The sequence below is a fragment of the Cynocephalus volans genome, chromosome 1 (genome assembly GCF_027409185.1).
Source record: "Cynocephalus volans isolate mCynVol1 chromosome 1, mCynVol1.pri, whole genome shotgun sequence".
Lineage (NCBI taxonomy): Eukaryota > Metazoa > Chordata > Mammalia > Dermoptera > Cynocephalidae > Cynocephalus > Cynocephalus volans.
Window position 1 is genome coordinate 132,575,974 of NC_084460.1, and position 27,337 is coordinate 132,603,310.

The 27,337-nt window shown below is 40.1% G+C and overlaps 1 protein-coding gene and 1 non-coding gene across 3 annotated transcripts in view; one reads left to right on the forward strand and one right to left on the reverse strand.

Annotated features, from left to right (window-relative positions):
• TMPRSS7 (transmembrane serine protease 7) overlaps positions 1 to 23,106 on the reverse strand; it is a 36,139-nt gene extending 13,033 nt beyond the window's left edge. Inside the window, exons 1-11 of one of the 2 annotated variants that reach the window (XM_063114756.1) lie at positions 23,059 to 23,106; positions 21,082 to 21,310; positions 19,416 to 19,546; positions 16,523 to 16,590; positions 15,208 to 15,401; positions 14,254 to 14,292; positions 13,338 to 13,566; positions 11,343 to 11,473; positions 10,361 to 10,473; positions 4,589 to 4,695; positions 1,052 to 1,188 (exon numbers count right to left, since the gene is read on the reverse strand). In XM_063114756.1, the coding sequence (XP_062970826.1) occupies positions 1,052 to 1,188; positions 4,589 to 4,695; positions 10,361 to 10,473; positions 11,343 to 11,473; positions 13,338 to 13,566; positions 14,254 to 14,292; positions 15,208 to 15,401; positions 16,523 to 16,590; positions 19,416 to 19,546; positions 21,082 to 21,310; positions 23,059 to 23,106 (1,426 nt within the window). Of the gene's footprint in view, positions 1 to 1,051; positions 1,189 to 4,588; positions 4,696 to 10,360; positions 10,474 to 11,342; positions 11,474 to 13,337; positions 13,567 to 14,253; positions 14,293 to 15,207; positions 15,402 to 16,522; positions 16,591 to 19,415; positions 19,547 to 21,081; positions 21,311 to 23,058 lie in introns of those variants that run through there. The other variant, XM_063114764.1, reaches the window with a different exon arrangement.
• On the forward strand, positions 12,200 to 12,273 carry TRNAF-GAA (transfer RNA phenylalanine (anticodon GAA)). Its single transcript has one exon. It is a non-coding gene; the product is annotated as a tRNA-Phe (tRNA).
• Positions 23,107 to 27,337: the final 4,231 nt, after the last annotated feature.

Consider the following 27,337-nt stretch of genomic DNA (forward strand, 5'->3'; position numbering starts at 1 on the left):
GGCCTCCAGACCTAGGACTCCTGCCTCCTGCTTCCCTGTCCATTCTTTCCACTTCAACTGCACCGCTCATCAAAGACCCATTCCCTGCTTGATCTTGAACCATAAATCCTGGGCTTATGGCTAAATATTACAGAAACAATGAATCCTTCCTCCCCTATGCAAAAGAACAGGGTCAGGTCAACCACTGTCTCAATGAATACGATGGAACGGATGAACCGCTGGAAAACAGTCGTGGTTTGAAAACACAATTAAAAATAAGATGGCTTGCTTATCTACCTGTGTCCCTGCTGGAAACTGTAATATTCTGATACCGTAATGTCTGAGTATAATTTTCTGAATTCAGAATCAAGTATACTGGGGATTGGCAAAGAAGGACATGGTCTAAAGGAGCTTTCTCTCAAGTCATTTCCTCATAGACTCCTCAGTGGTTAACCTTTATTTTTCTCCATTTAAAACGGGTCAAGAATTTTCTGGGCAAGTCATTATCTCTCCAGCTCTAAAGAATTTCCTCAAACACTGCCTTTTCTACTGACCACTCCTCTAGCCGCTATTCCAGTGGTTTTCAGTGTGAACTTCAAATTCTGAGGGCTGAGGTCTGAACTCTCTCAACCAACCTGCTCTCCCTGTGCATTACAGGCCAAAGTGAGTCACAACCTGACCTTGGATCCACTGTATGTTGATGTAGCCATCATATTTACAAAGAATTACAGCTAGCAAGAAGAGCAGCAAACCAAGAAATGGCCTTGTCCTATATTTTAGGAATGATATAAGAAATTACTTTTCAACTATAAATCAATAATATCAAAAAGTTATATTATCTCTTATAATTTCAAATGCAGTAGTAATAAACATAAGCTTATGTGTTATTTATTATATGTATTTATATTATATATATATTATATATTTACTATTTATTATAAGAAATAAATGTGAAAGGAAATAGAAATAAAGCAGTGTTCATTCCTTAAATTCTGAAAGTTTAGAGTTATAAAGTGTTAGCCTCCATTTAACTAATTAGTAAGGTTTTCTATGGAGCTGATCCCAGACTTACGTTGACTGATGTTGTAACTGCCGTATTCTACCAAAAGTGGCTTGTCTGAAAGCCTCGAACTTCCTTGGAGCTGAATGTGAACCAGGGGGCTGGGCACTCGAAAAATCGTCTGGTAATCCATGTAGGAGCCACAGTACCTGAGGAGACAAGAGTCGGGGAGGACACACAGCTTGAGGTTCTGCTGAGTACTTCTGTTGACAGTGGATTCACTAATGCTTTGGCCCTTTCGGTTTCATAAGCAGAGACGCTCACGGTAGAGCTAATGGTAGTTCTCCATTCTATGCTACGTGACTGTGATCAAGTAACTTCTTCCCCTCTGCTAAATAGAACAATAACAGTACAGTTGGCCCTTCATATCCATGGGTTCTGCATCCATGAATTCGACCATCCCCAGATATGAAGGGACAGCCTGGGAACTTGAGCATCCTCAGATTTTGGTATCCTCCGGGAGTCCTGGTACCAATCTTCCCACAGATACCGAGGAATGACTATACCATTAACCTGTTGCCTTCCTCACCAACACTTGTGATCAGAAGAAATATGGATTTAATTCTCCCAGTTTGCACTGCTTTTTCAGTGCAAAAAAACTATAACAAGAGATCTGGCCAGTTACCTCAGTTGGTTGGCGTGCAGCCTTGTAGCACAAAGGTCAAGGGTTCAGATCCCCATACTGGCCAGATGCAAAAAAAGAAAAAGAATAACCCACTTTCTGCTTTTGCTCACAAACCTCCCTGCAGAAAAAAGTGAAGTCCAGGAGCTCAGGTTGCTGCAAAGAATTCCAGCAACACTTAAAGCAAAAGACAACAACATTATTTTGATCTAAACTGAACTTTCATGTGCACTTCCTTGGCAATATTTCAAAGAAGTAACATTTCTCTACAATATTTCCCTACCTTGATTTTTTTTCTTATCTCTTATCACCTAATATCCTCCAGGTTTCCAGTATCCTTTTGAGAAAATGTCCCTCCAGTTAGTAATTCTTACTACTTGAGCACTGGAGTTAGTAGGACATGCGGTATTTTATACTGCAGGCCCATGATGTTAGTCCACCATCCCGAGTGGGTGAGGCTCTTTCCCAGAGTGAAACCTGGGAGGTCTCGATGGGAGACATAGAGTAGACACAAGGCTTGGGGGTGACGTTCACCATTGGAACCTGTGAATGCCAATCACTCTAAGCCCCCAAAGCACTTGGGAGCCACACATGTTCCTTGGATCAGACACTGGCATTCAGGAGCACAGTCTGTGATTTTAAGACTTGAAAGAGGAAAGCATTCATGTGTTATTCAGGAAGAGTCTTTTGTGATTGGCTGAAGTTCAGGAACTGAGGGACTGATAGATCAGCTCCTAGGATACAAGGAAGAGATAGCAGCTGCTGGTGGCCACCTGCCAAGAGAGCCAGGGTCTGAGAGGCACCTGAAAACCAAGCCAAGCGTTTGGGGTTACTCTAGTTCGTCATCTTGAAATCTGAATTGAGATCTTGTGTTCTGAAAACACGATGATGTTATCTGCATCTCAGTAATTTTCTTCGTACTCTGTTAAAATTTAGTAGAATTTTGTTGCAAAATGAGCCTCATGAGGCATGTTAAAAGGGAGTCAAGAAGAAGGGAATCTTTGAATCCATGCTTAGGCTAAAGTTTAAAAGTGAATAGTATGTAATAGATCATGGTGGTGGCTTATAAAACTTTTTAAAAAGTGAAATTGGAGAAACTCAGCAAGAATCAGTTTACATGTACAGACATATGACAAGTAAGGAAATACATATAAAGAAATGAAGTAACTTGTTAAACTTGAAATAGCAGGTAAGTAAACTTTCTAGCACACCAAAAGTCCTTGCTTTCAGAAGCTTTGCTTTGCCGAAGCTTTGTAGGAGGGCCATCCATTTCTACAGGGTTTGTAAACTGCATTCTAGCTGCCCTGAGCATACACGCCTCACCTCCAATTCAGAGTGTTTCTCTGAACTCCTTGAGATTATTAGGCTTCCTTTAGTCAACATTACTTTTTCCTCCTTCCCTATTACAGCCCTAATTCCCTTAGGCTAACTTCTCAGTAAGGTGTCTGATTAGTTCAATTAGAGCCTTTACTTTTTAGATGAAAAGGACTGATAATGGGAAGGGCTGGCATTTTAAATCCTGAGGGTAGAGCCAGTATCAAATGAATCTTATAGGATTTCAGCCAACCCACAAGACTGCATGAAGAACTGGCTCTTCAGAGAAAGTATTGGCTCTTCAGAGCTTTCCTGGTATTTCTTGGGAGGAGACCCTGTTCCTACTTTGGAAATAACACATCCTGGGTTATTGTTGTTACTTAGGGAAAAAATACTACCTCATTTTCAAAGCACAGCTCTGTCACTTACAACATCACAAAAGATCTGTAAAGATTTACTTTCTGTATCTCTGTTTTTTAATTACATACCAAAATGCAGTATCTTTAAAGCCTTGGGGTACATTTTATAGTATTTATCTACCAATGTCACTTCCAAAGCAATCTTGTTATTCATATTAATAATAGTTAATGTTTTTTAGTGTATAGTATTATTTCATTAAATACTTACCCCCCCCCAAAAAAAACAAAGCAAAAAACCCTTTTCAAGTAGAAATTATTACCTCATTTTACAGACTAAAGTTCAAAAAAGTTAAATAATTTGTCCTAGTTAATATAGCTACTGAATGACAGGGCTGGAATTTGAACCCAGGTCTTCTGACTCCTACCCAATAGATCCTTGATTCACTTATACTCCCCAAAGGAATACAGGCTACATTTTAATAATGGATCCAAGAAGGCATTTTCATCTGACAGGGCCTATTCCAATGAAGACAGGACCAATTACCCTTTTGCAAGTAGTCTGTCTAAAGGAACTAAAAGAAGTGTGTTCAGGAAAAGCACTCAGGAACGGCAGGTTTCATTCATGGAAAAACAATGAGCAAAAGAGTAGCAAGCCAATCCTTTAACCTCACAGGATTCTTTTCTGAAAGTGAACTGAGAAGCTATTCTGCTGCCAACACAGGGCAGCCTGTATTTTCGAATACCTATTCAACTGAATGCCTACTGAATACCTATTATAGCCTTAGAAGCAAATGAACAACAACTCAGGGACAAAGTAAGAGTCAGACTGAGGACCTACTAGGTTGGTTCAGTAAGCCCAAGCTCCTAGATTTCTCTGGGTTTCTTTCTGATCAGCCTCAACCCATTTCCCAGCCTTAGGATCAAACCAGGCCAGTTGTTCCTCTCCTTCCACAAAGAATTGGTGAATAGTCACTAACTTCTATACTACCAGGACCCCAATTTATTGTTTTCCTTCATGGTTCCGGGATTTGAAAACTTTATCTGCCAAATATTTCTGTGAAGTGTAGAATATACACATCCACAGCCCAGCAGCACAGAGCAGTGGTGGAGCAGGAGCCCTGTGCGGTGGGTTTGAATCCTGCCTCAACCACTCATGAGCTGAGTGGCCTTGAGCAAGTGACTTAACTCCCGTATCCCTCAGTTTCCCTATCTGTAAAACTTTCATCAGATTCCTTACATATGGAAATCACTTACATGTGCTCATTAATTTCCCACCATCCATGCTCACAGCTTTTCAAACTCTTCTTGGTTATTGAATAGTTATGGAATTTCAGTGCTATGCCAAGAGTTGATACGGGAGTCTGTAAAAAAACAAACATTACGTCAGAAAAATGCTTCTATTGAAGGACATTTTCAGGCCAAAATTTCCTTGCTCACTCAGTACTCATCCCCTTGACTTGTTTTAAAGGCTTTCTAAATCTGTGCCTTGTGGCCCCTGGTGACGTGGAACACATCGGTATCTTGGGGTTTCAGTTTTCTCCTGTTAGATGAGCTTAATTTTGAAAACACCCACTTGTTAATGAGTGTAAGCACTTTCTTCTTTTGATGAAAATAGTGACATCATTTATTTAAAGCGTCATTCAGATTCTTTAGATAAAGGAGAAATGAATCAGCATCCTCTTCATATTAAGCCTGGGTATTCCTGAAGGCTGCTACTGAGTCACCCCTAGGTCTTCTCAGAAGAGATCAAATGAGAAAGAGCTGCCTATGTGTGTGAGCAGACACACACACTCACACACACACACGGCAACTGACTATTATATTGCACTGGGGGATTTGCACATACAATAGCTGTATGCCAAAGTTTTACTTTTGATTTTTACTTTGATCCAGGAATTATATAAGAGAGGGTTTTTACAAATCCAGGGAGTCAAACCGGTTCACCCATTTTCAAGTCTTCTAATTCTATCTTAATTGAATAAAAGATTACTGCTTATACTACTCTTACTTTTTTGAATTAATTGAGGATTTTGTTGTGATTAAATTTATGAATATCCCATGGTCACTTGAATATATCTGCATATATCTATATACCATCAAACTCATTTGTATGATTTAATATCCTTCCTAGCTTTATTTATTGTTCCCCACTATCTCTATCATGAATCAAGAGAAGGGAATTAAAATATCTATTTAAGCATTGCTCATTCCTCCTTGGGTTTCGTGTAGTTTTTGCTTTATGAGTATTAATGCTGTGTCATTTGCTGCATAAATAGTTGTCATAATTAGATCTTGTGAGTCACTCTCTTTATCATTATAGATTGCCTTTCTTCTCTTCCTTTCAAATCAAGGATGTCATTGCCCTAACCTCAGTGTTGCCTGGTGCTAAGATTGTGCATCCTGCTTTCTTTTCATTTATACTCACTTGGCATGATATTGCCCATCCTTTCTCTTCAGCTTTGAGTCGGTTTTTAGTTGACTTTGTCTTTTGAAAACAACATCAAGTTGAGTTTTAGGTAACACTTTCTAATTCAATCCTACTGTCTTTTTCTTGAGATGAATTTTACCCACTGACTTTTATGGCTCTGACAGACATTGGCTTTTAGTTATGTCATCACATATGTTATGCTTTCGTGTGTGTGTGTGTGTGTCTGTTTATGTCTTTCTAATGCACACTCAAATATAGTAAACCACCCCTTGCCACCTACCTTTAAAAGGGAATGAATCAGGCACTTTATGTTTCTCATTTAAACATCACAACAACCTTGTTAGGCAGATAGTGTGATTCCCATTTTATAGAAAAAGGAACCAAGACTAACCAAAGATAAGTAACACTCTCAAGGTAAAGAAATGCAGAACAGAGATGCTAACCAGTCTGGCATTTCTCTGGTGGCCACCCTAACTTGCCAGTGGTTTTGCAGACACAACCCAAAAACATACCTCAGATGAGCACTGGACACTTCTATGGCAAAGGTGCTTGCATATGTCCTTCACAGAACAGGGAAAGGGGGGCTCCCTTCTGGGAAATCCCATCCATTTCCTAAGTGATATGAGGAAGTGACTTCAAGGCCTGTTTATGTCTGGTGGACCTAAACTGAATGGTCCTGGGTGAATGGCATCCATGGTAAAAAAACAATTCAAAGTACTGCTTCATTCCTTTTTCTTTCTAAAATTTATTGGAATACACAAGGAAGGTAGAAGGAGATAAATGATCAGCTAGGTGACTGTTATGAAACATTGGGAAGCCAAACATCTTTAGAAACCCAGAACAAGGGGGTTCCAGTCAAGATGGCAGAATAGATGGTCTCCAGTGTCACTCTCTCCCACAAATCGACCAATTTACAACTATGAAAATGTAACAAAAGCCAAGCTGGGGCCACTGGAGGTCAGGGGAAGAGGAGGAGTGACCTACAGAGTTCATGAAGGCAGGAGAAACCACAATGAGGGAAAGAAAAATCAGATCGGAGAGTTTCAGGCCATGGCCTCTTTAAGCCTGGAGCTGCTGAGCACATGGAGCAGGAGCCAGCAGAAACCGCAGCTGTGCCCTTCAGATGCAGTTGCTTGGAGGCGGCAGGTGAGAAGAGGGCCTTGGGGGCCCCCAGGACAGCAAGACCACTAGTAGGGTTCCCATGGACCCATGCAGGAGCAAGGAGCCAGAACAGCTGAGAAAGGGGAGCCACTCCAAGGCTGGTGAGTCATCTCAAGGGACCAGTGCAGGGCCCTTCCCATGGGACATGTTTGGAGCACAGGCAGTGGGGGAGACAGGCCCACTGGGAGAACACTGGGACACAGCAAGGACAGCCAATCTGTCCCCCAATCAGTGCAGGACCACTCAGAGGAGACTGGTCGGGAATGCAGAATTGCATGGGGTGCAGTTTGATGAAAAGACTCAGGCCTAGATCAGAGTTTCTACACAACCCAGGTACACCAGGTCTCTGGAGAACTGGAAGTACCTATAAGGTCAACATTAAACCCTGAGCTGCACAAAAAGCCTTCCCTAGGGAAACAGCAGCAAAGCAGCAATTTAGCTCAACCACAGAGCTCAAGTACTGGTTCCCATAAGAAGTTCCCCCATTTTAGAAGTAAGCAAAGGACAAAAAATTAGTTCCAGCCAGGCACACCATGGAACCTGAGGCTTGAAGTTGGGGACTGGACCCCCTGCCCCCCAACCAGGCACACTGCCAGCCCCTCAGGGGCCCTCTTGGGTGCCTGGGGCAATGAGTAGGGGACTGGACCCCCCCCCACAACCAGGCACACTGCCAGTGCCAAGGAGTATGCCAAAAACATCACCTCCATGTGAGTGGCCCACCACAGTAACCACAGCTGCTATGAAAGTGGCTAGACGTCACAACCACCATGCTGATGATTGACCAGCCACTGGAGTGCATTGACACAAAGAGAGTCACCAGCAGAGACCAAAGAAAAGAAGAGGATGTCTCTCTCCACAAAGCCTATTCCAGAGTGACAGAAGAAGCATCTGCTGTATGATACTATTGGGGGACCTGAACACACCTCTGTCAGCATTTGACAGATCATCTAGGCAACAAATCAACAGAGTAACCATTACTCTTTCAGAAGGAGAGAAGAAATCTAGGGTTATCAGTGGTGGGAGGTGGGAGGAAGAGGGGGATAGGGAGAGATTGGACAAGGGGCATAAAGAAAAAAAAAGAAACTCAGAACAAGGGGGGAGGATTTATTTATGGAGGGGGCATCATTCCTTCTGTCATCTGGGTCACTTTCTGTTTGAGTCATCTCCAGCAAATGCTTTGCCCCCATCTCTGGTTCTGTATTTATAACATGTGGGAAGAATATCTTTTCTATGTCATGAAGAGTAAATAAAAGTATTATAAACTCATGTTATACATATTATGAACTCAACACTATTTTTTCCTTCTTCCCCTTTAGTCCGTAAACTCCATGAGAACAAGGACTTTATCTTGCTACTAGGTATCCCCATATGGTGCCTGACACGTAGCAGACATTCAATAAGCATTTGTAAGTGGATAAGAGAGATTGGCAAGAGAATCATTATGAACTCTAAGCTACAGCAAGAGTTAATCCTTCTCAGATAAATAAGTCCCTAAAATTCAGCTGCAAGTGAGTTTGCAAAGGTGGTCAATTTCTCTTCAATAAATGTGAAAGCGAACCAGACACTAAGAAATATCGAGGACAGAAACCAACTTTTGGATAAAAAGGTTTTGTCATGACTCGAGTCAGTATTTTTATTACTTAAGTCATCTAGTTCTTAGCTGCTTTTAATAAATTCAAAGCTATTTTACAGGTCAAAAAAATTAATATTGTTTACACTGATTTTCATTCATAGAAACAAGCTCTCACACTGCCATAGGTGGCTGTTCAAAGCCTTCCAGAAAGGAACAGCTTTATTTAACCTCCACACTGAGGAGGACAAACAAACCTTGCCCTCTGGAAAATGGTGTCAGCCACCAAGTTTGTCCCTGGTGTTTCCTGTCCCCCCTTGCTCACTCCTTGACCCCCAGTGGGACGCCCTTTTACTTATAAAAATTTATTTTTCTTCAGCCTTTTTAACCCTCAACCCCTAGCAAAACACAAAGTGACCTGATATTCTTATTTACACCCTGACTAAAAATCACAGTAACATTTAGGGATTTTCATGGAATTTCATGGAATCCTAAGACTAGGGATTATCATGGAATCCACATTTATTTTATCTCAAAGGAATTTCAAACATCTGACCGAGTTTTGAGAAGGGCACTTTCTTGTTCTGATTATCGTACTAACCCGAGAAGATAAACCTGCTTTTTGAAGAGATGGAAGGGGCAGGGATTTGATGTCTTTCCCTCTTCCCGCCCCAACCCTTCCTTTCATCTCCCTCCTTCTCCCAATCCTCAGACTCGCTCGTCATCTGAGGCCCTGTGCTCCTGCTGCCTTGATGCCTCAAGAATCTGGCAGTGAGCAGGGGTCCAGCACCTTTATATTAATAATGACAAAATAAGTTAAGGATGCATGACATTATGACACTGACACCAAGTCCAGATTTGGGTAGAGTAACGAAATTATTTTATCTGTCATGGCTACGCACAGAAAACTATGAATGCATCAAGCGCTCTTCTGCCTCAGTCTTGCCTCAGTTGTTCTTTTTGCCTGCAACACTCTCATCCTAGGTAGCCGCAAGGTCGTCTCTCTCAGGTTTCTCTGCAAGTGTCCCTTTATCAATGAGCCTTTTCCTGACATTCCCATGTAAGGTAACAAACCCCTAACTTGCTATTCTTCACACCTCCCACCCTCCCACTCATGGCATTGTATCACCATGTGACATATTACATACATGTAACTTGTTTGTTTGTTTACCACCTATCTCCCCCTACTGGAAGGTAAGCTCCATGAGATCAGGGCTCCTTTTTTGTTTAATTTCATGGATCCCCAGGTCTAGAACAGTGTCTGACTGCCTGGCCCATAGTAGTCATTCAGTAACATTTTGAATAAATGCAAACTACATACTGCTTGCCACTTACATCTAATTGTTATGCCCCACAACGATTTTATATGTATATGCTGAATAAGAAAAGGTGACAGTTTGCCCTATCTCCATATGATACTATAATAGGAAAAAGAAAAATAATTTACAATCGAAGATGTGTAAAAAAAAGAAGCAGAAATGCCCTCTCTAGCATCAGAAAGAGATGTATATACATGTCATTTAAGTTTTCACTCTGGCTTAGTGATCTAACTGAAATATGTATTGCCTAATTCAATTTATTTTTTCTTTATTATTCCTATTATAATGCTGATGATCAAGTAATTAAGAATTGATAAATGAGCTCTATCATCATAAAATAATTCTCTGACCCTGCAGCAATGCCTCTGTGCTTTTTAATACAAACAAAATAAATTGGAGAAATAAACTCTGCTCTGCTAAGAGCCATTACTTTGTTGGCAAAAGGTTGAAATTACAGGAAAATTTTATGTGCTAGATAATATATTTCAGTAAGTTTTAAATTTTGTAAAATTAAGTAATATTTCAAGATATTGGCAAAACTGGACTACCTGAAATTTCCAGGTGCACTTGCATTTTGGAGGATAGTAGCTCGGATAATATGGACTTGAAATTTTCCCTTCAAAGCCAGTGATTTCTTTGACCAACACTGTGTTTTCACATTCTGAAAAAGATATCCAATAACACACAATGATTCAAAGTTGTGAGGGAAAATACACTATACACATTTCTTTTTGTGCGCGGCAGGGTGAGGGGCATGGCTGGTTGGTACAGGGATCAAATCCTGGACCTCAGAATTATCAGCAGCATGCTCTAACCAACATTTCTTTAATTACAAATGCATACTTCTTTGATCAACAACCTTATATGTTTTTTGAAATTAGATTTTTTTTTAAAGAAAGAAATAGCACCCGTACATATGTATAGCTAAAATATTTGTTCTCAAATTCTGTACTTGAGGCTGCCCAGTCAGCTCAGTTGGTTAAAATGTGGAGCTGATAACACCAAGGTCCAGGGTTCAGATCCTGGTACTATCCAGCTGCCAAAACAAACCAAACAAATTTCTATATTTGTTTTCAAATTGTATATTTAGGCTACCGATCTGTAGGATGTTATTACTTTCTTTAAAACATAGCCAGCAATGGCAGAACAGCAGCCCCTCCTCAAAGCCCTGTTTCACGCCACAGAGCCCCTCCCCCACACTCTAACCTGTAATAATTCCAACCTTGTTTCTTTGTCCCCCACACCCTAGGGTGACAGTTGCTTTGTACATGTGTTACATCCATGATACCTTACAGTTCTCTTTTTACCTTTTGAGTTACCTAATTAATGCCTTTATACTAAGTTAACAGTTCTTTATCAAGTTCACTCTGTTAAACTCACTAACATGATCTCTCTCTCTTCTGACCGGACCTAGAGTCAAGGTCCCTGACTAATACAACTAGTATTACAGCACAGCCTCAGGAAAGATAAGACTAGAATATCATCACAAATATTTCTAAGAGTGACATTTTTAAATTGGGGAAGACTTACTTTGTTCTGGAATGACCTCAAAATATGCCCGAATTCCTGATAGTCTCCGTATATGAGGAGATTTAAATGCCACCAACATGAGACTATTTGTAGAAACAAATGACATTAATGTTCTTGTGGGTTCACAAATTCTGAAATAAGATAATAATACAAAGTTACAAAAATAAGAAGTTATTTGAGGAATGGGCTTCCATCCAATACTAATTCCACATATTTCTGGGACCATCCACTCAGTTCTTGTGACTCCGTCTCTGCCAGCCAGGTCTTAATTAGTAGGTGGTCACAGGGGACTACAGATGGAATGGAGCTGAAAACGGTACAGAAATGTGTCCGGTGACTATTACCAAAGAATTCTCCTGGATGGCTCTCAGAGAGCAAACAAGGTATAAAGGCAGTGCACACGTGTACTTCAAAGAGTTCATGCAGAGATTCGTATTATCTTTGAATTCTATTTCTCCATGAACTTTTTGAAGTGCCCTCTTATCTAATGGCTACGGTCATGGACTGTGCCCTAAGGAAAACTGGGTTCAAAACTCAGCTTCACCTGTTAACTGGGTGAAAGACGCTGGGTAATCAGGTAACTAAGTCTTTGTAAGCACCAGTTTCCCTTCTGTGACCTGGTGGGGATGAAGACAGTATGCTCCTCGCAGCCCTGTGGTGAGGATTAATTGAGATAAAAACTACATATGTCTGGAAGGGTGAAAAGAAACTGATAACAGTGATGGAGGAATGGGAGCGGCAAACTTACTTTTCACTTCCTGTCCTCATCTACAGTGTCTGAAATTTTAACACACACATTCATCACCGAAATATAAATACATACACATGAGGGTACTTCAAAAAGTGCATGGAGGGCTGGCCGGTTAGCTCAGTTGGTAGAGCGTGGTGCTGAAAACACCAAGGTCAAGGGTTTGGATCCCCATATTGGCCAGCTGCCAAAAACAAAACTTAACAAAAAAAGTCTAAGGAAAGATTTGTATTATCTTATCATTCTGTTTTTTCAAAAACTTTTTGATATACCCTCATACACAAAGTACTATTACATACATACATAAACACTGTTAAAAATAATAAGATTGGGCTGGCCCATTAGCTCAGTTGGTTTAGAGCATGATGTTGATAACACCAAGATCCAGGGTTCAATCCCTGTTACTGGCAGCCGCCAAAAATAAAAATAAGAAGAAAATTCACATACCTTTTTTAGCACGTTGAGTAACAATAATTTCTTAATAAAGCCTAACTGTCATTATTAGGTTTTCAAATATTAAGTGAACATAAATAGATGTCCACTATTAAGTAAAAAATATTAGGGTATGTATATGTGTGCGTAATTACATACATATGTATGGAAAGATTTATGCTAAAATGTAACAAAAATTTATTCTGGGTAATGAGATTATGAAATTGATACTGTTTTTTTCGACTGACCTCATTTTCTACAATGAACATGTGCTATCTTTGTGATAAGGAAAAGCTTTTAATTGTTTTACTAATGCTATGCAATCATCATAGAGTATTCTCACTCTATTGAAACAGGAGACTTCATCATGATTGTAATAAAAATAAAATTAAACAAAATATCTGTTATATTTCAGATATATTGGCTGAAGTTCTGGCTCTACTGACTTTGAGAGTCTTGTTTGCTACAGGTGAGAAACAAACGTTCAGTCTGATAGGCTCTGGCAAAGATACTAAAGTATAAGGGTGCTAAATAGGGCATGGGTCAGTTTTTTACCCCATGAGTATACATAAAAATGATTTTTTAAAAATCCAGGGGAGGGACTGGCTGGTTAGCTCAGTTGGTTAGAGAATGTTGTTGATAACACCAAGGTCAAGGATTTGGATCCCACACCAGCCAGCTGCTACTCCCCCCTCAACACACAAAAAAAGGTTAAAAAAAAAAAAGGTAAAAAATCCAGGGGGAACCCAGATATTGTAAAACAGAAATGTTGTAAAAAATCTTTCTACTTTCCAACAAGAGTGCCTGCATAATACCTGTACAAGGCAGTGCTCCGGATTGGCAAGAGGGAGTCGTAAATGGTCAGGGAGTCGGTGACACAGTTGTCGGCTTCTATTTGGATGGACTCAATTGAGAGACGAATCAAGTAGCCCACTATGGCCACCAGTTTGAAGTGACACGTCAGCCTCCCTGAGGTTGCGGAAATCTCCAGAGGGTAGCGGAGAGACAGATGATCTGCATAGAGGTACTGAGAACAGCCTTTGTCTGTGGAGACAGCACTTTTTCTTTTCTTTCCTTTTCTTTTTTAGGAATGATTTTTCTAGAAACCTTAATAGAAGAGTAAAGCGTCCACTCCCCTCTCTCTGGTAACAGCACCTCGATCTTACTTTGAGGAACTATCCCTACCCTGTCTATGTAGTTTTGTTGAGGTTAAACTCATCCCTAATTCCAGAAGTGAGCACGTGACTCAGACTGGCCAGTCAGAGTCAAAGAAGTTGGTTCAGGAATGGGCAGGTCAGCCAATTCCGACAATGAGATTCAGCCTCAGGACTTCTGCAGGAACTGTCAGGAAATACATGTGGGCGTTTTTCCACCATGGTTAATAATCTGATCAATTACAAGCTTGGATCTGCTGGTGGCCATTTTTGCTACCACAGTGGAAGAGCACACTTGATATTAAAACACCAACAGAAGAAGGCAAAGATGCAGGGTCCTGATGACATTTTATTTTAGAACCTGGACCCAACCATGCCTGAAGCCAGCACACTCCATACATGTCCTGTTCCACGAGCTAGTCAGGTTTCTTTGTGCTTAAGCAAGTCTGAATCTATTTCTGTCACTTGTGGCTAAAAGAGCACTAACAAATACCATCATTAGAAAAAGAAAATTACAGTCAAAAAAATACTAATGTGGGGAGAGGGGGGAAGGAGAGAACAATGTGAAAGAATTTACCAGATCCTATGGTTGAAGAGTAATCTGAACGAAGCCCAGCTACATTGAAAAAGCACAAAGAAAAGAAACTGTTAGTCCCATCATTTCATTTTGTTAGAATTTTGCTTAATAAAAATTCTTCTCAGTCCTTTTTAAAAAGCAAACAAACACATCTGAAATTTGCTTTAAAATAACCCAGTGAGGGTAGAGGAAGTTGCTTAGGTATTTTGAGACCAAATAGGGCATCCATGAGTTATTGAAGCTGAGTAAAGGGTATATGAGAAATCATCAATAGTTATAAATTTTAAACATTTTTTTAAAGTAAAAAAAGCAACCAAAAATATAATACTTAGTCTTGTATCTGAAATGGGAAATATGGAATTTTCCACTAGAGATTTGTCATCCATTTATATAATAAATATTTATCATCCACCTACTATATGTCAAGCATATATATATACACACACGAGTACATACATCATTTTAATCAAAAGAGAAAGCTGCATAAATTTTGGATTACACTATAATTGAACCATTTTACTGTCAAGATGAATGATGAAATTTGCATTTTGATGGGACTATAGAACAGGCCCAATGTTTTGGAGCATTGGGTGACACTACAAATATAGGAGTAGTTCTGTATGGACAGGGGAAGAGACAAAATAAACCTCAGCAAAATTTTTCTTCTCCGGGACTTTGTTTTCTTGGAGACTCAGTTTGAAGATGCATGAACCGAATAAATGTGGGGAGGGGTACACTTTAATAAATTCAATTTCATATATATTTTTACCCAATCCTATTGTTCAATCACTGTATATAACACTTAGCAACTTATTTTATTAACATAGCTCCAATGTCTTCAGCTGACTTTATGCCACTGGGATTGTGGAAGAGAATACTTCATGACAGTCTTGACTACAAGTACTGGGAGTGCTGTAAGAAGGAATGCTTAAAGGAAAATTACCCAATAATCACCATTTAGTACCACAGAGTCCATGTCCACAGCCAGACCCTGCAAGCTCCCCACAGACGTCCGGTTTATAATGCTCGTCTGGATGGAGTCCTTCAAGATGGCTGCCACACAGTCCTCACAGAAGATGTGGCCCTTGGCATGTGGCATGACGAACACAATCCAAAAGTGTACAAGAAGGCCACCTTTGTTGTTGCTGCTATAGTGAAAGAAGAGAGATGTTCAGGGATACCTTTTAGGAAGGAGACTTTCATAGGGAGGCAGTAACCCAACTGACAGATTCAAGGTAAGGCCCGTGAGCACATCCTTCAGCTGAACTGAACTCCCTTCTTTAGGTGGTCATTGACTCCTATCATGGGGATTGGAAAGGAAAAACTTCATGTTATGTGGATTCTGATTATTGTGTTGGATTCAGATTTAGAACCATTACTGCGTAGTTGCATCTCCATGGAGAATATACCATTTCTATGGATATCAATCAGTATTCACTGCCATTAAAAACAACAACGGTTATAATGTTTGATACCACTTCATGTCCAGGCACTGTGCGAAATCTGCTTTATCCCATTTAATCTTATGAGGAAGTTCCTATAATTACTCCAGTTTTATAGATGAGGAGATTGAGGCCAAATACAACTCAGACTCACAAAGCTAGTGAGTACCAGATCCAGGAGTCAAGCCCAATTTGGTTTGTCTGACCCCAGGACCTGAGCTCCTAACTACACAAATACTGCCTTGTTTTATGAAGGAAACATAAGATAGTGTTCTGTAGTAAATAACTTGGGAAATGGAAAGTTCAAGTAAGTAAACAAGTTGCTTTTCTCCAAGACTTTCCAGTGCCTTTAACATGCCAAAGTGGATTTTTTGCAGATACATTGAGGGTGGGGGAAGGGAGAAGACATATTCAATGGCGCACAATTTTTTCTTAAAATCACTAGAGCATGAAATCCTTTTTTTTTTCAGATGATCACTGAACATGTTTGAGAAATAATGGTCTGTGCTTGTTTTTTTTTTTTTTTTTGCCTCCATCCCCCCCACATCATGTGGTGGCCATATTTATGGCCATTTTGCCCAGCGGCACCAATATAGGTGTCCAAGATTCCAGCTATGGTGAGATAGCAGGGATTTAGTAGATAAAGAGCAAAAACTCAGCCTGACAGCAGAGCAGAGAATTGGGTCACTAGTTGTGCTAATAGGGTATTAGCCCAGTACTGCTCTCAAGAAGTTACTTGAAAATAATGGAATCTCTGCCTTTGCACAGCCTTGAGGAAAATTTATAGGAATGAACGCAGAAATCCCCAAACAAGGCACATATATTACCTGACATCTGCAACAACAGACTGCTTGTAAAATTTTGAGAAGGCAGATGTAGTATAAACCAGATTTACCTGAAAAAAAAAAAAAAAAGAATTGAGGTGTTTTAAGTCTTTCCAACTTGGCTTCCTTTCACATTACCTTGCATGTTGCAGGTCCAAGCTCTGACAGGTAGCAAGGAGAAAAGCGAGCCTCAGGCTAAGGCCCCTCACTCCAACTCTAGACATTATTTCTTGAATTCAAATAAATTCTTACTTCCTGCAGCAATTCTTGGGTTACTTCCTTTCGTTCTGCTATCTGGGACGAATAATCACTACCGTCATTCATTTATTGCTGTCTTTAAAGACTGTAACCAAGCTTAACTTCTGTATTCTACCCACTCCAAAGGTTAATTGCCTTTTAACAAACCAAACTAATTTAAGCACATTTTCATAGTACAATATTTGACCAAACCTCTATTCTGTCAATGCACCAGCGTCGACTATTCAGATTCTTAAGGACACATTTCTGTTTTAGCCACTAGGGGGCGGGTGGTGCCCAAAGCCCCGTCCATCGTCCCTTTCAGAGCTCTGGGTCTCTAGGGAAGCTCCCAGGTTTTTTAAATCTCCATAATTGGATCTCAAAGGAGAGCTATTTCAATCAGTTTACCTACTTTGCTATCACTTAGCAGCATTTCTAAAACCAAACTCAGTCTCTTCTTCCAAGTCTTCTCCAATATTCCCCTTCCTACGTAATAGCAAAACCACCTACCTAACTGCCCAGGATTTTTTATTTTAAACCTTAGAAATTGTATAGTGGAAAAAATATGAGACATGGACTTTAAATTCACCATGCAACACAGAACACCTAAACATGCTGAGCCTCCATTGTTTTTGTTTTTGTTTACCTTTCATCTGCAAAGTGGTGATCAAAATGCCCACCTTCTTGGGAATTTAAGGAGTAATTCATATTATTCATCAAATTCTTGAGTTTTCTAGCATTGTCCCTTGCTAACCTGCCTAACAGGAACTCGTATACCTCTTTATAAATTTAATTTTTAAATTGGTCGTTGTAATATTGGGGGTGACTTCTTTAAGCTAGAAATTTAATTTCTCCTGAAAACAATGACTTCATGTAATTACCATGAGCTAATACTGTAATAAAGAATGGTCTTTGTATTGGTTCTTTAAAAAATAATAATAATCGATATATACACATTAGAGGTAAAGGGTCTAGTAAGGTACCCAGTATATAGAAGATATGTGATAAGTAAGAGCTTCTCTAACCACTATTGTCTTTGCTGACTTTCCTTCTCATAGCCCTTCCCCATCATACACTGCACGGGGCTGGTCACTGCCACAAGGTCACCACTGTGGCAACCCTCTCCATTACTGTAGAAATACAAATTTGCAGAAACCTTCTAGTTGGTAATATGTGCCATGAGCCATGAACAGATATTTTTCTATTTGACCAACTAGTTTATACTCTTAGGAAATCACCTAAAGAAGTAATGAGAGATACAATTTATGCGGCGGTTTTGTTGTCACTTTACCCCCAGTAGCAAAAATTGGGGACAGCTTAAATGTCCAATGAAAAGGGATTTGCTAACTTCGAAGCCCTTCAAACTTACGCTTTTAAAGTATATTTACTGGCATATCGTTGTACTAGCCAGCCGCAAAAAAAAAATAAAAAAATAAATAAATAAAATTACTTGCATAGAAACATGCAATATAATGTTGAGGAAAAAATCAGATTGTAAAGCTGAATATCTACTAATACTTGTTAAATAAAATTATAGGAGGCCATTGTTTTGGACTAAATTTCTGCACTAGATCCTAATAGATCACACTAAAAACCAAATATGGAGTCACCCCTGCTGAATTCCAGTCACCAGACTAAAACTAAATAGTCATCTGATCTTTCCAGAAATCTGGAGAGAGAGAACAGCCACCTTCCTGAACTGGCCAGTTTAAATCTTCATTTGGCATGATAACGAGGTTCCCTCTGCTTTAATCCTTACACAGAGGGATAGGCTGAAGTAACCTGCTGTTAACTAATCAGTCATTTTTCTACTGTTCTGTCTTTCTGTCCCCACCTTCCAAGGTAAGTAACTTTGAAATGACCAGTCTGCATTTTGTTCTTTGTTTCTGCTTTCTTCAGCGTCTTCTGTAAATAAAACCAACCTCCCCTGCTCAGCTCACTGGAACACTTATTCTGTTTTGTGGAATGACATTCAGCCCAATTCTAGAATCGCGATAAACTCAATTGAGATTTTCAACTAAATGTGTTGTAATTTTGTCTTTTGACATACTCCAATATTGCACTCTCCCCTATATCTATGTAATACAGAATAAAAAGGGGCTTTATCTCTGGTGATGACATTAAAGAAAATCTTAGTGCTCTTTTTTATATTTTTCTGAATTTTACTAGTTTTTACAACAAACGTTAGCTCTATACTGAGAAAGCTTTTTTTTTAAAGTAAAGATATTGTGAGAGCATTGAGGTTGAAATAAATGTGTACAATCACAGAATTAGTCAGAAGGTGTGTAACTTCAGAACAGGAAAACATTTTAAAGATCGCTTCATCCAACTCCTTTATTTTAAAGATGAGAAACCCTGAAGCTGAGAGAGCCATTTCTTTCTACGTTAACCAGGAAAACAAAACAAAACAAAACAAACAAACAAACAAACAAAAAATATATATATAGTAGCCAAAGAACTAGATCTCACATTTCCCTGTGACCACTTTCTTTGTCCACCTATCCTGTGCTTCCCTAAACCCTGCTCACCTGTGACACTTGTGACCCCACCCACCACCCCCTCGACCCCACCCTCCCAGCCTCTCGCTCTCCTCCCCCACCCCCACTCCACCTCAGCCCCCACCCCCCAGCCTTTCACCCACCCACCCCCTTCCCCTCACCACTTGCTGCACTGTCCCAGCCACTGAATGAAATTCTCTGGACTCCTTCTGGCGGTACTCAGGAAGAAACTCAATGTTGGTGATACGAAACATCCCAACGAAGTAAAAAGCATCTTTGCTTTCTGTCTTACCTGTAATATAGGAGAGGAAGTGATTAGGAGGTCTTCCCGCCTGTGACAGGAAGACATTGTCTGATCTATGTCAGTATCAGGCTCCTAAAAGGATTTCATTTTAGGCAGCTACATATTTTACGGGTTCATAGGGGCTTTTTCCCCCACACCAAGAAATTCTCCAGTTTTCTGTGACACCAACTGGGTGTCCAACTTTCAATTCAAATCTGACACTAGCTACCCAGAGTAGTGTCAGACCCCACAGGTTAAGTTCCCCCAACACTGCCCCCCACTTCAGATGCCAGTCACAGGTAGTGAGTCTCTAGGCTACCCATACTGCTGTCTGACTTGGCTACACATTGAGGGTTCCCACAACCCCCTCAGGTTCAATAATTTGCTATAATGGCTCACAGAACTCAGGGAAACACTACTTAACTATTACTGGTTTATCATAGAGGATATCATAAGGACAGAAATGAACAGCCAGATGAAGAGGTTCACAAGTGCGAGGTTCACAAGGGTCCCAAGGGCAAGAGCTTCTATCCTTGGGGAGTTGGGGTATGTCACCCTCCCAGCACATTGATATGTTCACCAACCCAGAAGTTCCCTGAACTCTTTCTTTTAGGGTTTTTATGAAGGTTCCATTTTGGAGGCATGATGGATTAAATCTTTGCCCTTTGGTGACTGAGCTCTATCTCCGGCGGAGGGGTGGGGGTAGGGGGTGGGGGGTGTTGCTGAAAGTTGCAGTCCTCTAATCACATGTTTGGTTCCTCTGGCAATTTAGTGGCTTTCAGCCACTAGTCATCTGTTTAACAAACAAAAAGACACTCTCAGAACCTCAGTGGAACCTGGAGCTTAGATCAAATGTTATAACAAAAGATGCTCCTATCACCCCATCACCGGGGAAGTTACAAGAGTGTTAGCAGCCCTGCACCAGAAACCAGGGTCAGAGGCCAAATATATATTTCATCTTATGTCATAGTACATGTATCTTGTATCAAATATATTAACATGCACAGGATGGGGACTCCAATACAAGTCAACAAATGCTACAGTTACTGAGTGGCATGAGTAAGTATTCTATAAGAAAGGGCTTAGTTATGACACCTGCCCAGAAAGATCAGCTAGATTGACAAAAGCATAATAACAGGGGAGAGAAAAATGCATATGTAAAATGAAGCTCAAGGAGCTGGAAATTTAAAGTTGCCTAGAAACAAGCAGTGGGTGGAATGAGGAAATAGAACGGCTTAGCATTCCATTCATTTTTAAAAGCTAAAAATGCTTTATATTTATATTTCTGAACCAGTCACGATTTCCTGAGCTTCCTCCTCAGCTCTTCCCATCTCTCCTCTTGCTGCGGTATGGGAAGAAAGTGGTGGTAGGAAAAGAGAAATGGGGAAGACAGTTTTGGTTTTTTTCTCCTTAAAACTTCAACACCAGCTTTGCAAATGGTGTATCAGTTTGAGGAAGAGGAAAATTTCATCAGAAATACCCAGAGACAGGTTAGACCTGCATTGCTAACACCTAACCCCAAAGGAACACTGATTTTAACTTACTGATATAGAGCCACAGAAGCGTCCAGGCTACGACTGCTAGGATGAATAAAAACACTGTGAAGAGAATGATTTTATTCTGGACATTCCAACAGGGAGCTTTCTTCTTGGATTGCTTCTTGGATATGGCTTTGCCAATGGGTTTTCGTGGTGGGCGTCTCCCTGGCAGTGGTGGGCGTCTCCCTGGTAGCTTCCCTTGGACACTGACCATGTGAACTGAGATATTAGATATCTTAAAAAAAAAAAGATATATTATCAATTAAAGTAGTCTAGAGCTTAAATGGAACTACCCAGTCAGGAGAGCTTGGTGCTGAAAGACCTAAATGTATCTGTCAAACTGTTATGTAAGTGTAATAAATTGATTTGCTTCAAGCCACACAGTAGAGGTCAGAAAAACTGGACATTATATGAACCCTAGTGAAATGGTCTCCAGGTCCTCTCCTCAACTCTCCAATCTGCTGCACAGATGTTGTGGAACAGAGGCCTGAATTTCATGGAGTGAAGTAGACTAGAGGATCTGAATCTCAGCAGACTAAGGTAAAGTGTCTGTGTGCGTAGATTCATGTGTATGCACAGTCTCTGTGTGTGTGTGTGTGTGTGTGTGTGTGTGTGTGTGTGTGCGCGCGCGCACGTGAGTACTTCAAATGTTTGTATTATATTGCTTTCCTCTCACAATCAATTCTTTCTGGGTGAGACAGGTTTGAAAATAAGAATAAAAGTGAGTTCCTCACAGAAATGAATTGATGTCCTAATTATGGCTTCATGATTAGGTGGTAGGAACAAAAAGTTAAGGCGATGTGATGATTTGTGTAGGCCTATCTTGAACCCTTGACCTTGGTGTTAAAACACTGTGCACTAACTAACCAACTGAGCTAACCCGCCAGCCCCAAATGCCCTTGTTTCACCATTGCTAGCCACTGAACTGATTAGTGACTCAGTTTCTCAAACATACATAAAAGAATAATTTAAAAATAAAATAAAGAATGAAATAGAGGAGTCATTAGATTAGAAAATTATTGGTTTAAGTATACTGATATGCTAAGTGTTTATGCAAGAAGAAAAAATACATTATTTGTTTCCCCTCCTCCTTTTATTTTCTCCTCTACCTCTTGTCATTTGATGCTGTGAATTCTTTAATAATGTATCTGAGAGTTTAGCTTCTTTACAGGAGAGATTTATACATGTCATCATACCTGAACTCCAGCGACAAAATAACTTTTAGCCACCCATTCTTTTAAAGGCAACAATCTAGAACACCAGTTCCAAAGAAATAATCTCTCTTTTGTGCTGTTGTTGAGAGTTTCTCACCCTCTCTCACTCTCCCTCAGTTTTCCCTTCAAAATTCATGTCTTCAGTCTTTAATCCTATCAATTAATGGAATAATTTGTAGCCAAGTACACTCTGAATTATTCATGACGCTCTTATTCTTTTTGCCAAACACTCTTGTCAATCCCTGGATTGAAATGTTGCTTGTATCCCTCTTGGTGAAATCGAACTAGACTAAACTTCATTTAATGTGGTGTCCTGTAGGAGTGACGATGGTGTTTCTAAGTAGAAAAACGTTCCATTGTAAAATGAGTTGCTATGGTGTTAAGCTACTTTCAAGGATCTCCCTGAAAAACTACAAGAAAGAAACACACAGAAATGTCAGTACATGTAGAACTGACAAGGCCAAGGTTGGGTCTTTAAGTGCAGGAACACATTATAGGCAGTCTCAGTTAGCACTGATTAAATTTTAAAATGGAATTTGTGTAGAGATCAGTATAATTTCCCTGGAGTTTTAGAAAAACAGCTGCAAATAAATTGTCAAGTACAGTACTTTAAAACAAACTCACATTTATAAAATGCATTAAGTGCCATAAGAAGATAAAGTATTTTATTATTGTTTCTTTTATTTTTATAAAGTCACACAGTCTCATTTTAATAACAGGGTCAATAAGTGGCATTCAAGTAAGAGAAGGCTTCCCGCACTGTACTTACTTTCAGGTCAGCAGGTTTGGGTGAAGCATCACTGTTTACTCTGTCCATTATTAGGTGTTCTATGTGTCTCAAAGCCAGTTTTCACCCCCTTCCATGCTTGCTTCAGGGGAATTGAGAGACCAGTCCCCTCATTCAAGCTAGCTTTCAGAGGAACGGAATCAACTTACCTCCACCGGGTCCAGTTCAGAAACTGAAGCTGCCTCGTTGCTTTATCGTGGATGTTAAAGGGACCTAGCACTCAGCTCTGCACCCCAAACTAAAGGCTTCCTAATGTAACTGTGGTATGAGTCAGGCCTCTCACTGTCCAGCCTCTAGGCAAGGTTTTCTTACAAGAAACACAGTCCAACAATCCACAAATATTTACAAGTTATTAAAATTTTTGCCAGCATCTGCTGAAGAATACAAAGAGATCTAATTTATAACTCTCAGCACCACTTCTTAAAAGTCTCCACACCCCCATTTCTCTTGCTTGGCATCCCCACATGCTGCAGAAGACACAGTCTCCAAGGCTGCCCTCAGCTCTCGAGCCACACTCTCTGAAAACCCCTAACCAAGAGTATTTCTTTCCTTTTTCCTCCCCCTGCTCTTGCAGTCTTCAGTAAACCTAGGGCCCTTTCTGATGTGAACTCCCGATTTCCTTCACTCTCATTCTTCCCAATGTCAATCTGAATTAGATCCAAGGGCAGGAAGCATAATCCTGAGGGGCAATGTCAGAATCTCTCTTAGCCGAGGAGGAGATTTTGCTTGTACATTAACACATCATTTCCTGGGGGCTCTGGGCATCACTGGAAAGCTGATCAATTGCCCTTTAAAGGAGAAACACAGCTCTGCCGATCCAGACACAAGCTACAGCATCATTCAAAGGCTGTGCATAAGGAAGCAAGCGAGAGACTGGCTGCTGAAAGTGGTGAAGGATTAGTCGAATTGCCTTATACTTGAAATTGGATCTAACTTGAGGAAGAAAAGATATAATGAAAAACAAATTATGTTATGTTGTACTAATTTGCTTCCTGGGTTTTGATATTTATGAGTGATACTGATGAAATGACTAGTAATGCTTTAGACTTTATAATGAAAAAATTAGGAAAATTTAAAATAAGTCTTCTTTAATGGCTCACCATTTCTGTATTATTTCTCTGTTTACTTCTAGAACTAACTCATATCCCACCGATAAGAATAAAATATATGAACTGAGCAATGGCCAGTGACAAAGACTCTTCCCTTGACCAAAGTTTAGACAAGCTCCTCTGAGCCCTCTTTTCAACTAGACCTCATCCTTGGACCCTGTCCTGGGCCCACTTTGCTCAGTTGAGGCAAGAATCCTGCTCAGTCAGTTTAGTGGGAATCCCCCCAGCCTTAATATCTGATCCAGTTCTTCATCTCTTACCCTCGATATATAAGCCCTTGGCCTGCCTTTGGCAAGAATCTTATTAGATCAGTTTAGCAGGAATCCCACTATCCCTGATGTCTCCTCATAGTAATTTTCCATCCACTGACCCCTCACGCAGCTGTCTTTGTTGTATTTGGAATTGAGCTTAGATCAATACTGAAGTCTCTTTCCCCTATTGCAACAGTACTGAATAAAATATGTCTTTACAGCCTTGATAGAGTTTGGATGTGTTGTTCCCCCAAAACTCATGTGAAAATCGGATCCCCAACTTAGCAATGTTGGGAGTAATGTGGGTTATGGGGGCAGATCCCTCATGAATAGGTTAATGCTCTGGGGGTGGTAGTGAGTGAGTTCTCACTCTGTTAGTTCCTGTGACAGCTGGTTGTTTAAAGGAGCCTGGCCCCTCCCCTCTCTCTCTCTCTCTCTCTCTTCCTCTTGCCATGTGACCTGCTTGTACCTTCTGGCTGCCTGCCACTTTCTGCCATGAGTAGAAGCAGCCTGAGGCCAATGCCAGATGCAGCTGTCCCAGAATTGTGAGCCAAATAAACCTCTGTTCTTTATAAATTACCCAGTTACAGGTATTCTGTTATAGCAACACAAAACATACTGATACAAACCTTTCACTAGTGTCCCATTCTGTTTCCCTTTGATACCACCAAGAGTGGGAAGTAACAGCAAATAACAGCAAGCTGCAGAATTCAAAAACGATCATAAAATTATCTGAAAACTGCCTTTTTATCATCATGCCAGCACTTGTAAACAATGTCAGTAATAAAATATTCCTCCTTGAAAAAAAAAAATCTTTGATTGGTTTAAATTCTAAACAATTGCTGTCATTACAACTGAGTTTTAATAATATATGTGTAAGCTTCAAATAAGTATATCCTTATTACTCATCTTTTAATAAATAATGAATGTCATGTAGAAGTTAACTTGGAGATCTTCCAATTGTACAGTTGGTCTCAAACACTAGAAGACTGTGACATACGTTTATTTCAAGAGTAAGTTTCTAACAGTCTGGAATCATTTGCGTTTACTTAGGGCAGAGTCCTTCTCTCCAACAACCCCTGTGGGACTACATATTCCTGGATTTAAGCAGAAGATTTGAAGCAACCAATAATAGTCCAATGTTTATGAAGACAAAGAAACAGAACTTCAATCATTTTATTTTGTCCTTCTATGTGACCATTCACAGTTAATTTATATTTAAAACTTGGTACAGTTAAACAGAGTGTGAATTGTGAGGAATAATATTTTTATACATAATATTTTGTATGCAATATTTATTTTGTTAATTTTATTTTCACTAGAATAATTATATATACAATGTTTAGTAAAATTTTCTTTCACTGGATTTTTTTCTAGCCATTATTATTATTTGTTTTATATCATGATGCTTTTTTTTTGGCCAGTATAGGGCTTCAAACCCTTGACCTTGGTGTTATCAGTATCAACACTGCACTCTAACCAACTGAGCTAACTGGCCAGCCCTTATTTCATGATTCTTACTGAAAATAATTTCATTGTGTAGAGGAAGAGGTTGTTAAAAAAAGATCCACTCTAAATGAACAGATATGTGATAAAGCCAGTATAGCAAAATGTTAATGGTAGAATCTAGGTGTGAGTATATACATTTACACTACAAAATTCTTTCAACTCCATGTTTGAAATTTTTCTTGAAAAAATGTTGGGGAGGGAAATTATCACTCGGGAGTCAAATACACTAGACATGCTACTGGTTTTGACAGATGATGGCAAAGAAAGCTGGGATGTAAGATAAACAAGCTTGCCATATGCTAGGTGAACAAGCACGTGCTGATCTGCTTGTTACTTTTGCTGGTGTGGAAGTTCTGGTACAGAGGCCTTTAATCCCAGAACATATAATCAAAGACAGTCACAGTAGCCAGATATAGGTTGGTGTTTCCCATCATAAGCAGCCTGAAAAACAGTGGAGAGATTTCTGTTTCCTTCTTAGAAGCAAAGACTCCTGTGCTAAGGGAAGTGGGCAGGTGTTTGCCAGCTGACCAGCCAAGCAGATAGCATGCTGGGACCTGAATCAAAGGAGAAACATATCTTCACTGGATTCAGCAGTGATCACTGGGGGCACACACTTACCAATACATGAATTCAACACCTGAAAGTACTTCAAATATTTCAATCTTCTATCCCAGCGCTGAGACGAGTGCATCATGAAGACTTGGAGGTAGGTCCAAGTCATGCATCTAGCATAAGCAAGGTTTTGAGCTCCTGGCACAGAAAGCATTTAGCAGCGAATGATGCTTCCAATTCTGCCTAATCAGTGGAGAGGCCAGCTCTTCAGCAACTGATAACTGAATTTCTGCTACTTAAGACCTACTTCAATTATGATAAATGCCACATGCAAAGTTGCCATCTGATCACTGCTCACCACTGAGCTCTCTGCAGAGGGGGAGTAAATCCTGTCAACCTGTGATTCCTCTGGATTCACTCCCCCTCTGCAGAGAGCTGTGCAGTGAACATAAGGTCACATTCTGAGGTAGTGGGAGTTAGGATTTCAACATATCTTTTTTGGGAGACACAACTAAACCTATAACACCTAGCAAGGCCTATAGGAGTGACAGATCCTTGGAGGATTGTCTGTCTGTCTCAACAGAGTAAACTTGATTCACACAGACAGCACTACCAAAAACTCTAGAGCCTGGGAATAGTCTGGGATAGATGAAGGTGGAATTCTAACCATTTTTCCAAATGTTATCCCAAAACCCCACCCTACTCCTCTGACTCTCCCTGTCTGTGGCACGGAGGCAGGAGGATGGGGCCACGAGACTCAGTCATGGCCCAGGAGGAGCCATAAGGACAGCATCCATGGGCAGACTTCTTAATCCCTAGGGGAAAATGTTGAAACAAGAC